At 39.6% G+C, this 13,347-nt stretch overlaps 2 protein-coding genes across 10 annotated transcripts; one reads left to right on the forward strand and one right to left on the reverse strand.

Moving 5' to 3' along the window:
• Nucleotides 1–837: 837 nt before the first annotated feature.
• On the reverse strand, nucleotides 838–2,162 carry LOC107646821 (uncharacterized). The gene is made up of 2 exons (XM_088502550.1): nucleotides 1,701–2,162; nucleotides 838–1,509 (listed from the first exon to the last, which is right to left on the reverse strand). Exons 1-2 carry the CDS (start codon nucleotides 2,160–2,162, stop codon nucleotides 838–840), a joined length of 1,134 nt encoding a protein of 377 aa, XP_088358676.1.
• Nucleotides 2,163–3,893: 1,731 nt separating this feature from the next.
• FOLT1 (folate transporter 1) lies at nucleotides 3,894–11,679 on the forward strand. Of its 9 annotated transcripts, none has more exons than XM_021117688.2 (12): nucleotides 3,894–4,143; nucleotides 5,046–5,325; nucleotides 5,439–5,515; nucleotides 6,312–6,388; nucleotides 6,721–6,814; nucleotides 7,225–7,318; nucleotides 8,200–8,273; nucleotides 9,546–9,659; nucleotides 10,957–11,028; nucleotides 11,146–11,166; nucleotides 11,263–11,330; nucleotides 11,529–11,679. In XM_021117688.2, exons 2-12 carry the CDS (start codon nucleotides 5,202–5,204, stop codon nucleotides 11,659–11,661), a joined length of 948 nt encoding a protein of 315 aa, XP_020973347.1. In that variant the 5' UTR covers nucleotides 3,894–4,143; nucleotides 5,046–5,201; the 3' UTR covers nucleotides 11,662–11,679. The 9 variants fall into 9 exon arrangements, with proteins under 9 accessions (XP_020973347.1, XP_016183617.1, XP_020973350.1 ...); XM_016328131.3 differs by having other exon boundaries at nucleotides 9,549–9,659; XM_021117691.2 differs by having other exon boundaries at nucleotides 5,065–5,325.
• Nucleotides 11,680–13,347: the final 1,668 nt, after the last annotated feature.

Raw genomic sequence — 13,347 nt, forward strand, 5'->3', positions numbered from 1 at the left:
CGTTATGAACGCCGTTTTCTCCTCGTCGGGTCGGTGCATCGGTATCTGGTTGTACCCGGAGTAGGCGTCCATGAAGCTCAGATACCGGTACCCCGCTGCTGCGTCGACGAGTGCGTCAATGTTGGGCAGGGGGTAGCAGTCCTTAGGACATGCCTTATTGAGGTCAGAGTAGTCTACACACATTCTCCACCTCCCATTGTGTTTCTTCACCAAAACTACGTTCGACAGCCAGGTCGAGTAGTCCAGTTCCCGGATGAACCCTGCTTCAAGGAGGCTGGCCGCCTGCTTGGCCACCTCCTCTGCCCTTTCCTGTGACATCTTTCTCTTCCTCTGGGCCACTGGCTTGGTTTCCGGTTTGACGGCCAGATGGTGTGACATAAGCTGGGGATCTATCCCTGGCATGTCGGCTGGCGTCCAGGCGAAGAGGTCGGCATTGGCTCTGATCATCTCCATCAAAGGCTCCTTTAATTCATGGGGAAGGTTTCTGTTTATGAACGTGAACTTCTCGTCCCCGTCGCTGACCCTAAATTTCTCCAAATCCCCTTCCGGCTCGGGTCTGGGCTTGTCTTCTATCCTGGCGTCCAGGTCGGCGAGGAAGACCCCCGATGCTTCTTTGGACTTTTTCCTGAGAGAGAGGCTGGCGTGGTCGCAGGCGACCGCCATTTCCAAGTCTCCTCTGATGGATCCTACGGATCCGTCATTAGCAACAAATTTCATCACGAGCAGCTTCGTACTAATAGCTGCCCCCAGGTCGTTGATAGTTTTTCTCCCCAAGATGATGTTGTAAGCTGTGGAATCTCGTAAGATTACGAAATCGGCCATCACCGTCCTTTGCCTCTACCCTTGCCCCACGGAGGTCGGGAGAGAGATGATTCCATCCGGTTTGATGAAGTGGTCTCCCAACCCTACCACACCGTGCTGGTGGGTCGCCAGATCGGCATCTCGTAGTCCCAAGGCGTCAAAAACGTTTCGAAACATGATGTTCGAGTCTGCCTCCGTATCAACCAGGATCCGCTTGACAAGGCCGGTTCCGACCCTGGCCGTGATGACCATGGGGGGACTTTCCGGCGCCTCGTCGAACCATTGGTCTTCCGGGCCGAAAGAGATGGATGGGAGTCTCCGGGAACTTCTAGCAGACGAGGAGGAGACCGCGAGGACCTTGGCATCTTTTTTCTGTGCCGATTTCGACCTTGGGGCGGAGTTCCTCGCCGTTACTACGTTCACCACCGTGAGACCGTGGTCGTCCCCCTCTGGTTCTTGGCGTCGTCTTGTCGCCCGGGACCCGTCTTCGCTTTCGCGATCCCGATTGCGTCTCCTCGGCTCCCTGATAAGATGGGAGAAGTCGGCAAGTTTTCCGTCCCTGATTGCCTGCTCCAGGGCGTCTTTTAGGTCGAAGCAGTCTTGGGTTTTGTGCCCGTATCCCTTGTGATATTCACAGTAGAGGCTCTTGTCTCCCCCTGTCCTGCCCTTCAGAGGTCGGGGTTTCGTCAGTATCCCCTTCTCTGCTATCTGTTGGTAAAATTCCGTGATCGGTGCTGCGAGGGGGTGTAATTGGTGAATTTCCCGATTCGGGGGAATGGCTTCGGCACCTTACTTGGGCCGCCGTCCCTGGCGTGTTCCCTTGGTTTTTCTCTGCCTTCGTAGTGCCGGGTTTGGTTGTAGACGGGCTGCCGTTTATTGGCAGCCACGACCCGGCTTACTTCCTCGTCGTTGATATACTCCTTGGCCACGCACTGGATCTCTTGCATTGTCCAGACGGGCTTTGTGGTAAGGTGCTTCCTGAAGTCCTCATTCAGGAGCCCGTTCGTCAAACACAAGCTCGCCACCGAGTCCGTCAGACCATCAATTTCCAAGCATTCGTCGTTGAAACGATCCAAGTATTTCCTGGTCGGTTCCCCGGCTCTCTGGGTCACCCCTAGCAAATTGATCGGGTGCTTGGCTTTGGCGATCCTGGTTGTGAACTGAGCCAGGAAGGCATGGCTGATGTCGGAGAATTGGGTCACCGAGCCCTGCGGGAGGTTATTGAACCACCGTATTGCAGGTCCCGCCAAGGTAACCGGGAAGGCGCGACATCTTACCTCATCTCCTACTCCTTCTAAGTTCATCCTGGCCTCGAAGGCCGTTAGGTGCTCTAGGGGGTCCTGCGTTCCGTCATACCTCATGTCCGTTGGCTTGTCAAAATGTTTTGGCAGCCGGACCTCGAGTATGGAGCGGTGGAATGGGGTGGCCCCTATTATCACGGGTCCCCGAGTATTCGTTCTCCCCTCGTCGTCCTCCCGGCGAGCATCTTCGTCCCCACGGTTTGTGGTACGCCGCCCTTCGCGCCTGGCGTAAATGACAGGGTCATGACGCCTTCTCGCGCGGCCTCTCTCCCCAGTGCTTTCTGACTCGACCTGGGGGCTAGGCGTGCGCCGGGAACGGCTCCTAGAGTGAGAACGAGAGTGACTCCGTTCCGGGGTGTGCTGGTCGCGTTCTCTGTCTGCTAACCGGCGCTCTAAGTCTTGCATTCTATGGCGTAGCTCTTGCATTATTCTGGCGTGGTTGTCGCCAGTCCCCCCGAAGGGGCGTCTCTCGTGTGCCTGGGTCGTGTCCCTCGGGGGAGATCTCGGATGTTGTCGGGTTCCCGTCCCGGCGACGTCGCCTCCGGGCACGGCCTCTTGGTTTGCCTTCGTTTCGACTAGCACGAAGTCCATAGACGAGTCCCCACAGACGGCGCCAATGTTCGGTGGGTCGGTTACCGGACGGTTCGGATTGCAATCCGGGATGATGGTAGGGGCTCGTCAGGTCGTGGATTGCCGGTCGAGGGGTGCGAGGTCCCGATGTCCCGTGTTCTTCGTAGAGAGGGGGGTGCCACCTGCAAAGACACTCCGACGCTCTTGTCAGTAAATGTGCAGGCGGAAAGGGTAGTGTAATACGTGACGTACCTTGGGGGGAGAGCAAGTCTTCCCCTTATATACCTGTCAGAGGTGGGCCCGTCCAGAATAGGCCCATGTTCCTAAGGACGTTGTCCCCCAGCTGCACATGAGCTGTCCTGGACGCGTGTCCGGGTCGGTTTGCGGGGCGTCTATCCGGATCGGGTGGTGTTCGGGTCGGCCCGGCCCGTGGAGGTTCTGGGCCAGGTCGTAACAAAAATCAAGGAACAATTGATATCCAACAGATCCGCTCAAGCAAAAATTTGGCAGACTTATTGACAAAGTTACTTCCAAAATCCTCCTTTGAAAAATTGGTACATCAGATTGGGATGCGCCGATTTCGAGACATTAAATGATGTCGACAAGAGGGAGAGACTGTACTCTTTTTTCCTTGGTCATGTTTTTTTCATTAGATTTTTCTTGACAAGGTTTTTAATGAGGTAGTCTCTGTCAAAGGATATTGTACTATTTTTTTTTCACTAAAATTTTTTTCATTAAGTTTTTCTTTAGTAAGGTTTTAACGAGGCATAATCCTAAATAGTCATTTAAGGGGAGTATTATGTTAAGAATGGATAAGGACGATGGATGTCCATTTATGGGTGACTCATTTTTCCTATGTTAAAAGAAACGAATTCTTAAGATGAAGCAAACTTAACGAAGTTTGAAACATAAATTTCGTATGCCTATAAAAATATGCCTTAAGGTATAAGGGTTATAGACAATAACATCAATAACAAGCATTTTTCTCTCTCTTTATACAATACATAAACTTTTCTCTTTCTCTATCTCTTGTGAATTTGAATCACAATATTATATAGATATATTAATAAATATATGAATCACTTCTATTATAGTATTACAGTGAGATAATAATTTCTGTGAATATTAATACTAGAATTTTTTATATACACTTTTTATATTTATTTATTTTACAACAATATTTAGTATTTACTCCAAGTGTAAAATAAAATTAAACAATTTACAATCCCGTGAATATTACTACTTACTAGTTACTACTTACTGGTGGAATGAACACAAGAACGCATCCTTCTCCATCACTGGTGTGCCGCAGCCGCCGGAACACACTGCGTTGCCAGGGATTCGCCGCCTCCTTGCCTTGTATCCTTGCTGCTTCGCCACCTCTTAGCCGAACTGTCTGCCTCGCCGACGGATCCCTCAGCGGCCGTCCAAGGTCGTCGCAAGAGCCCTCAGCCTCACAGCCACCATACAGGTACGCCCTGCCTCGTTGCTTCTCTCTCTCTCTCTCTCTCTCTCTCTCTCTCACATGTCCTAGTTCTTGGTTTGTTGACTGAGGATACTTGCCATTCTTGTAGATTTTTGTATGTGATGAAATTGAATGCTTTGAGCTCTTAGCCTATGTAGTCATGAACTAAGCACAATATAATTTTCGTGATAAATTAAACACTATACTTTTCTGTGATGGCCTTAATGAACTTTCTCTTTCACTGTAGTCCTGGTATAATGACATAATGGCAGAGAAGAATTTTGTATATTGAACAATTGTTGCCAATTGTAGAATTGTTAGTACTTGCTCTGTTTTTTAATAGATATGATCCTATATAAAGCTCTAACTTTTTTTCCGCTGTGGCATTTTGCTAACAGTTTTGGCTTTATAGGCTACTATTATATCTTCGATCATACTATTTTTATCTGCTATGTTTGTGCTGTTCGTTAATAAAATCCTGTGTCATGGAAGCTTCAGATCATATAGTTTGCTTTTGTTGCTAACTCTCCCCTTTATTCAATAATGTTATATTAAATGATTGCAAAATACGTCAGTTGCTTTAATAGTGTAGTTCTAAGAATCTCCAACTTCAGGTCTGTTTTCTTCACATGTATAATTATTAATAATTTATCCATATTTGTTGACTGCCATTTCGTAAACTGTTTAGATCTGGATTTTATCATTGAAAACAGGGTGTGTTTCAGGAATTGTTGTTTGATGGGTCTGAAGAACAGATTTTATTCTTTAAACTTTCTTTTTTTCCTTTGTCTTCAAAATCGGAACTTACAGATATTACTTTGGACGATAATGTGATGAAGTTAAATGTGTGGATTTGATTTGATTGGAAGAGTTGTTTTCAAAAGATAATGATTCAAAATTTCAAATAGATTCTCTTCCCCTTTGAAGGCCAAACCATTTGACGAAAGAGAAAACAAAAGCTGTGCCTTAATACACTGTCACTGAGGAAGCCCCTCAGCTAAACCCATCGTGTCTCCTTTTAGTTCAATGACATTCAACCCAGAGTGACACATAACTTACCAAACATGTCAGCCACAGCACCCGAGGCCCGTCAATGGCACTGGGAGAATGCTGCTGCCGGTGGCACAGCTGGGTTTGCCACTGTTGCTGTTATGCATCCCCTCGATGTTGTCCGCACTAGATTCCAAGGTCTTTGTTTTTCTTTTTTTGCATTTTTTTTAATTTTCTTTTTGCTCAAATAAATGGATATTTAATATTTGTCTTGTGTTCAGCTTTTTATGGGATTATTATTTGATTTGCAGTTAATGATGGCAGAGTCTCTCATGTTCCCAATTATAAGAATACTGTTCATGCAATTTTCACCATTGCTCGATCTGAGGTTTGCTTGTTTACTCATTCCACCCAATGCTAGCCATTTTTATCAATCAAGGATACAATTTTCGACATTTACATTACTTTATAATATTGCATTATTTTCTGCAATGCAATGTTTAGAGTGTCCCTAATAAGTAGTTTTTCTAGGACCACGGCTATAGATTGTTTCAATATAGCATTTAAGACATATTGGCATTTGAAGAATTCTTCTTGTTAGGAGTTTCATGTTTTTAAGAAACGAATTCACTGTAGATTGTGCAACTGGGCTTGTGTAAATTATTGACAACTTTATCTATATATGGTTATGACATATAGCTGGTGGTTAGGATAAGTCTTGCAAATTTGAAGAAAATAGATAAAATCATTATAGGCTTGGTCTATGCTAGCATCTAGGAGAATCTGAATAAGATTAGTCCTAGAAACTGTGATTTCTTTGGTGTGTCAGTCACACTCATGTGAGATTATTAATGGAAACTGAGTTTGGTGGTTTGTCATGTCATGTGCTACTCGCACCCAGATTTTATTTTATTGTATTGTGTTGTTTTCTTTTGCTTTCTATTTTTGATTTTTTTCCCTGATTGGGTTATTTGTCCCTGTTGTTTGTTGATTAATGGTTGCTGATCCAAACACTCATCATTTTTTCACCTTGTTCATAGTCTTACTTTTATTATTAAGATGTATGCAGCTAAGATAACTGATGTAAGGTTCAATACCCTTGGCTTTTACTTATAGTTCAGGAGTTGTCATTGAATATGTAAATAGCAGTTTGTTGTATTTATATTCCCTTCTTTATCTTGCAGGGATTAAGAGGATTATATGCAGGTTTTCTTCCTGGTGTTATTGGGTCTACTATTTCATGGGGCCTATATTTCTTTTTGTGAGTTTCAATTCTGAACGTTAAATAATTAATTGTATTAAGTTAACTAGAATGATATTATATGGTGTGATACACTGTGAAGTTTGTATCCTTAATTTTATGCTTGTAGTAGGCATCCATAGATTCCAAATATGTAAAATGTGAACTTGATTTATTCAGTCTGAACTCTCAAAAGTCTCCCTTATGCACACATGCGCGAGCACGCGCGCACACACATACACACATGCACACACTTACAGAGGAATCGATTCTTTTGTGAATTTTCCAGCCCCTAACTTCTTGATCAGCTATTAATATTTACATATGACTAAGTTAAAATTTCTTAATTACAGTTATGATAAAGCCAAACAAAGATATGCTAGGAATAGGGAGGATACACTGAGCCCAGGTCTTCATCTTGCCTCAGCTGCTGAAGCAGGAGGTTTGGTGAGTGTTCACAATTCCATTATCATGAATGGATTGCCACATTCGTGCGCTCTCATGTGTATGCACACGTGTGTGTATATTCTTGGTTAGGGCTTTGCATAATTTCCATGTGCACACGTGTGTGTATATTCTTGGTTAGGGCTTTGCATAATTTCCATGTTCAATTCAAAATTTTTCTTACATCAGTCCCAAGGAGTGGCGAAAGGTGGTAAGTAAAGTGTATTATAGATTTGCCAATGAACTCTATTATGATAAGTGTGTGAGAATGGAACTATATTTAAGTTTACAGCTTTGTTATCTTTGTGAAAATTTTTAATATATTGTTAAGCTTTTATAGTTGAATGGTTATTGATTAGGATTCCAAAGCCTGCTAAATTTACTATCATTTGATTTCCATTGTCTTCTGTCAGGTGTGCTTGTGCACAAATCCTGTTTGGCTGGTAAAAACAAGATTGCAGCTTCAGACTCCTCTTCATCAAACACGACCATACTATGGGATTTTTGGTCTCATCTCCATCTTAATTTAACTTCATTCTCAACTGTTCACTTTAAAGATTTTTTTTTTCCTTCTCAAAATATTCATGTAATTAGAATACATTTCTTGAAGTTATAAATTTAGCTGAATTATAATTTTAACACACAAGACTTTATTAATTGTAGTCATCTTCTGCCCACTTCAGTTTACAGTTACTACCTGTGTCAACTTTTAAGTGGCTTTTACAGCTTTGGTCTTTTAGACAAGAATCGAGAAATTGTTAAATTCTCTTGAATATAGAGTAAAAATGGTTTGCTTTGGTTAAATTATCCTGTCTCTTCTCATTAATTTATTATTACTTTATTAAGTTGATGTAATACTTTATACTTATGAAGTTAAACATTGCAAAAAGTAATTAATGCTTTGTATGTATTTATAAATTATAAATAATTTTTGACAAAAATAATTTTCCAAAATCAAACTTAAAAGCAGATAGATGGAGTACTATCAAAAGTTGCATAATGGCTCTCTTTCACCACCTGTTTATACGATAATATTTGGTTCAGTATTTATTTTATCATCCAAAAATGTTGTAGCAATTCGTAAGTCGCTACTATTAATCATCAATGTTTGGTCTTTAATTTGCTAAGTAATGTATGGCATAACTATTCATTGTATTTGTTTCACAGCGTTTTCTCCTATGATGTTTATTCTTAGTTTTTAAAATTGGGAAGAAAAAGGAAACTTGTTTTCAACTTTACTTGTATATATTTTAAGGGAATCACTTTGTTTCAGCATGGGAATGATCAATTAGAATGTAATAGTCAGGGTTTGGGTATTTTACTTATTGTGGTTGTATTAACTTTGCTAACCTGTCATACAATTTTTGTTTCTTGTCTGAAAATATCAGATGCATTTAGGACCATAATGAGGGAAGAAGGTTTTAGAGCACTCTACAGAGGAATTGTTCCTGGTCTATTTCTGGTATGTTGATGTTTGTTATTTTCCATCTCTGTCTTGGCTCTTGTAAATTTAATTATTGATTGTTGATTGATTTTACCCATCTAGTGGGATAAGGCTTTGTTATTATTGTTGTTGATACTTGTGAAATTGTGTCTCAGAAAAGATAACATTGTTATTCACCCAATGTAACATATGATAAAGATCTGTCTTTCCGATTGATCCGGTCTATGACGAGCATTGGCTCTGTAGCAGTTAGCCACTATGAGCTTCAGAATTTGCCAATTAAAGCCATAGACTATCCAAAACTTTACAAATAGATCCTGTCCTCCCTTTTCTGTTTACTGCTACATGGCTAACATAATGCGTTTGACATCTTATTGTCATCCGAGCAATGGCAGGTGAACATAAGATTTGGTCATATGACTGAGGTTCACGTTTATTCCAGGTTAGGGAAAAAATTTTCTAACATTTTTCCCTATATCTTTATTATTTTTTCTATATATCGTGTAAAATACTAAAGTCATATCATCATGAACCATGATATTTGTCATTCTCAAACTTCTTGTTACAGATAGAAACCCATTCATAAACTTCCACCTAGAAATTTAAACATTTAGGAGAGTTGAATTGTGACGTAGCATGAGAACCATTGAACAAGAGCTTAAGAATTTGATCCTTGTCCTGCTCATTCTTCTAAGAAAACAAAGAAGTTGAACTTCAACAGGACCTTTCATCAGAGCTTACTTGCTCTTCCATTGAGGCTCAGATACATTACACTATTGTCATCCTTGTTCCATGTTCCTAACAATGGTGGCATTGAACCTGCAAGGACTTCAGTGCTTGTATTAGGCCTGTGTCTCAGGAGGTACTAGGTTAGAAAGTGTAGCTGATAAGTGTTATGTGTTATCTCTTCCTAACCTGAGTATTTAGTTATTTAGAGTTATATTGGAGCCATGAGTGAGATGAGTGGGGAATGGTTAGTGCTCCACTATCTAGGAGTTATGCTAATCAGAGCTTGTGCATAACTACCTGTATAAGATAGGATCAAATAGTGGGCCAAGTCTTTCAGAGATGATTTACTATTGGGCCTGTAGTCCATAACACCAGTTATGATAAATTTTCTGAAATGTTTAAGCCGAGTTGCTTTTCAGTCTACTATTGTTATTATGAGGGTTCTGTTTTCTCGTGTGTGGAAGGAGCAACCTAGAACTCATGACTATACTAATTATTAATACATGCAACTTTTTGTCTTTGTAAGATTTATAGAAGGCTCAATTGTTTCTTGTTCTTCAGCAGGTCTCTCATGGGGCTGTTCAGTTCACAGCATACGAGGAACTTCGTAAAGTTATTGTAGATATAAAGCACAGGGGAAGTAAAAGGCATTGTCAAAACCCGGATGATCTGTTGGTAAGTAAATCATGGTTGGATTAGAATTACAGAGCATTGGACCATTTACATTTATTAACCCATTTTTTGATCATTGAAATTGAATTGAATGTCACTTATATAGTTCTGAGTTCTTGTTCCTATGTCATTGCTCAACTCAAGAGATCAAGTGACATTCCAAGAGTGATGTGTGATGACTCTTAGGTTGTATCGACCTGAGTGTTTAATATGTGGCATTAGATATGATAGGATAAGTAAACACTAGGTTAGATGTTAAGATATTATTCATTGTGTGTTGTATTCAGTATGTTGTTTCAACTTATCTACAATGACTGTTATACATCATATTGTGCTGTCTGGTGTATTAAATAAATATTTTAAAACGTTTAATGCAAAAGAACTTGTTACAGTCCTCAGTTTATCGTGTTCCAGTGCTTTGAAATGGGTGTTAGACATTTTAATGTTCAATATCAACTATGGACACAGCTTGGGTTAAGTTTATTAATTTTTCTTTTCTTTGGTATTCTGCTTATGGTGTATGTGTGAGATATATGTATTTAGCATAAAAGATTGGCATATTTTGTGTGCTTTATCTTCTGGGATTTGGCCTCTTGTATAGTTTTTTTCTTTTTCTTTTTGTGAGGATACTTCTGCTATTTACCTGGGAAGCATGACACGGGTAGAACCTTCAGAAGGAAAAGAATTAGGAAGTCCCTGCTGTTGTAAAAGAATTGTCACCTGGCAAGCCTAGTGGGGAGGGTTTGAGATCCAATGCTTATTCTTTTATGGGGGTGAGAGGATAGAAGGGATATAAGGGAGTGAGTGGGAATGAGGGAAATCATGGATGGCCTTTTGAATAGAATCAAGCTTTAAGGAGAGACGGCAAGACTCTTGAAATTCTCTGGCGATGTCATCTTTCTCTTTGAATTCTATCAAAACGCTGAGCTTACTTTATTTCCCCCTTTTTCTCTCACGGTTACATTCTTGTCTCTCTGGGTTTATCTTGGTGCCAGTTGTTATTATGGTTTCCTGCCCTTTTGTACTTTTTCTTTCTTTTCTAATTAACATATTTCCTTTTTTCTATTGCCCTGCCTACATTACCCGCTTTGGCTTCGGCCCTTCTCTTGACCCTTTGTTAATGCAGAATGCTTGTGCATCAAGTTGTCATTTTTTCTAAAATTTATTTAAGCCTGGTATTTAATACGTTGTTTAGCTTCTGGCTATATGATGCTTATAAATGAATTGAAGCTGTTTGATGTTCAACTTTGCAAGCTTTCTTCGATACTCGAGACTTTAGTGTTCTTATAACTTTTCACAGAATTCTGCTGATTATGCTGTTCTTGGAGCAACATCAAAAATTGCTGCAATACTTCTAACCTATCCATTTCAGGTACAGTTTCTTGTATCCTCCTCTTTGAAAGAGGGTTTTATATTTTAGTGTCCTTGTCTCGTCGAACATGATCGATCAATCTTTGACAGCATGCTTGCTTGCTCCTTTTTTTTCCAGGTTATGAGATCTCGATTGCAGGTACAAGAGTTGATTAAAAGATAGGGATAATAGATAGCACTTTTGGTTTAATAGTATAAATTTCTCATAGGCAAATCGAAATTTCTTTCTCTGCAGCAACGGCCTAGTGCGGATGGGGTTCCAAGATATGTGGATAGTTGGCATGTTGTGAAGGAAACTGCAAGGTACATACCACATTATAAGATATAACCCATTTCTTTGGTTTTGCATGTTTCATTGAAAACCAAAATGTATGCGTTTAGTCTTTTTTCAGGGATTAAAATGTTGAAACAAAATTCTCTTAAGGACCTCTCTCTCTCTCTCTCTCTCTCTCTCTCTCTCTCTCTCATTTTTACATTATAGATCTTGTTCTGTTCTTGCAGATATGAAGGTGTCCGAGGATTTTACAGGGGAATAACCCCAAGCCTTTTGAAAAATGTTCCTGCTTCTTCAGTAACATTTATTGTTTATGAAAATGTTCTTAAATTGCTTAAACTAGCAAGGAGGAATGACTAAATATTTTCCTTTTCCATCTTAACTCTCTCTCTCTCTCTCTCTCTCTCTCTCTCTCTCTCTCTCTCTCTCTCTCTCTCTGGGTGCCAATCTCCTCTCTTATTTGACATTTATATTTTGGGTACATTCCTGATTCCTCTCTCTCTCTCTCTCTCTCCCCCTCCGGCTCTCTGTCTCTGATATTTGTAACATTGGAAAATTGGTCATTCCATCACATTTTAATGATGAAATTCTACAGAGGTTTAATAATGTGTACACAGTATCCGGAGATTAAGAAGACATTAAGCATGGTTCCCTTCTGTCCATGTTTCTTTGACCTAGCGTGGATGTACAAGTTGATGTTGATCTATGGATAATCTATTTTACATTTTAATTTTAAATTTAATTATATATATTTTATTTTATTTTATTTTTGCCTACTAACATGCACCTCCACGCCTCCACCCCGTCAACTATGTCTATAGTTGACTTGCCTGGAGTCTTCTTCCAGCCCTTCATAGTCTTTGCCGTAAACCAGTAGAGCTGCTCATAAAAAAGGTTTCCTAAGTGATATATGTGTACAAGAGTACTTACCACCTATGGCCTAAAGCTCGTAGGTTATCTCTATGCAGCCACATTATACTTTAGGAATGTTTTAAGTGTTTCATGAATTTTAGTGATCAGTCATTTTAGTCATTAATTTTGATTATAAAACATGAATTTAATTTTTATACACCGTAATTATAAAATAATTTTACATGTATGTTTAATTATATAATATTATATTAGCAAAATTTTTTTTTTATTTTGACAGTGTGAATAGTTATTTAAAAAAATTAATGTGATTAGTCACAAAAAAAATTAATGTGATTGAACGAATGTGTTGTACACTTTAGGCTGTTGGTGCAATTAAATTAAACTCTTTAAGATATATATAATTGATCAATGACTAAAATTATTGGAACACTAATATTTTTAAAGTATTTAAAAAATTTTATGTACTTTATTTTTTTATTAATTACTTACATTAGTCATTGAGATTTTTAATATTGGACATTTTTTCACATTTTAAAATGATGAAATATACAAAATAATTCCAAATGTTTGCTTCTGTTAGACAATAAGGTCTTTTTTTAATTTAATATGTTTTAATCAAAATGAAATTTTGGAATTTTTAAAATTTTTTAATGATTCTTGAGATTTTTTAAATTCTAGAGACTAGTTATTACTTTATTTTTTGGATCAAATTGGAGGAGGATAAAATTATTTAATAGAAAAATATTAAAATGATTTAATTTTGATGTACTGACAGTGTAAAATGTTTTATACAATTGTGCAATTATAACCGATTTTTTAAATGACCATTCACGCGGTCAATGTGAAAGTAATTATATTTGTTAATATGGTGTTATATGATTAGATATACATGTAAAATTTGAGTTATGCTAAGTAGACAATGAGGTGCGAATAATGTGAACAATGGGCTGCACTGTGTCCCACTAAAACAAAAAACATTCCATCATTTATCCATCACAACTCTAGCCTTTCACTTTCCACCTTTCTCTCCTTTTACCGCAGCCGCTTCACTCTCCTTTTCCTGTCGTGCTGTCACTAATGCACCTCACCGCCGTTGCACCTTCTTCTCCCATGTTTCGCGCCACCCCTGTGCTTCCTGCAACTGACGCCACCGCTGCACCTTCTTCTTTCCTG

This window comes from Arachis ipaensis, chromosome B1 (genome assembly GCF_059453495.1).
Source record: "Arachis ipaensis isolate K30076 ecotype BB chromosome B1, ASM5945349v1, whole genome shotgun sequence".
NCBI lineage: Eukaryota > Viridiplantae > Streptophyta > Magnoliopsida > Fabales > Fabaceae > Arachis > Arachis ipaensis.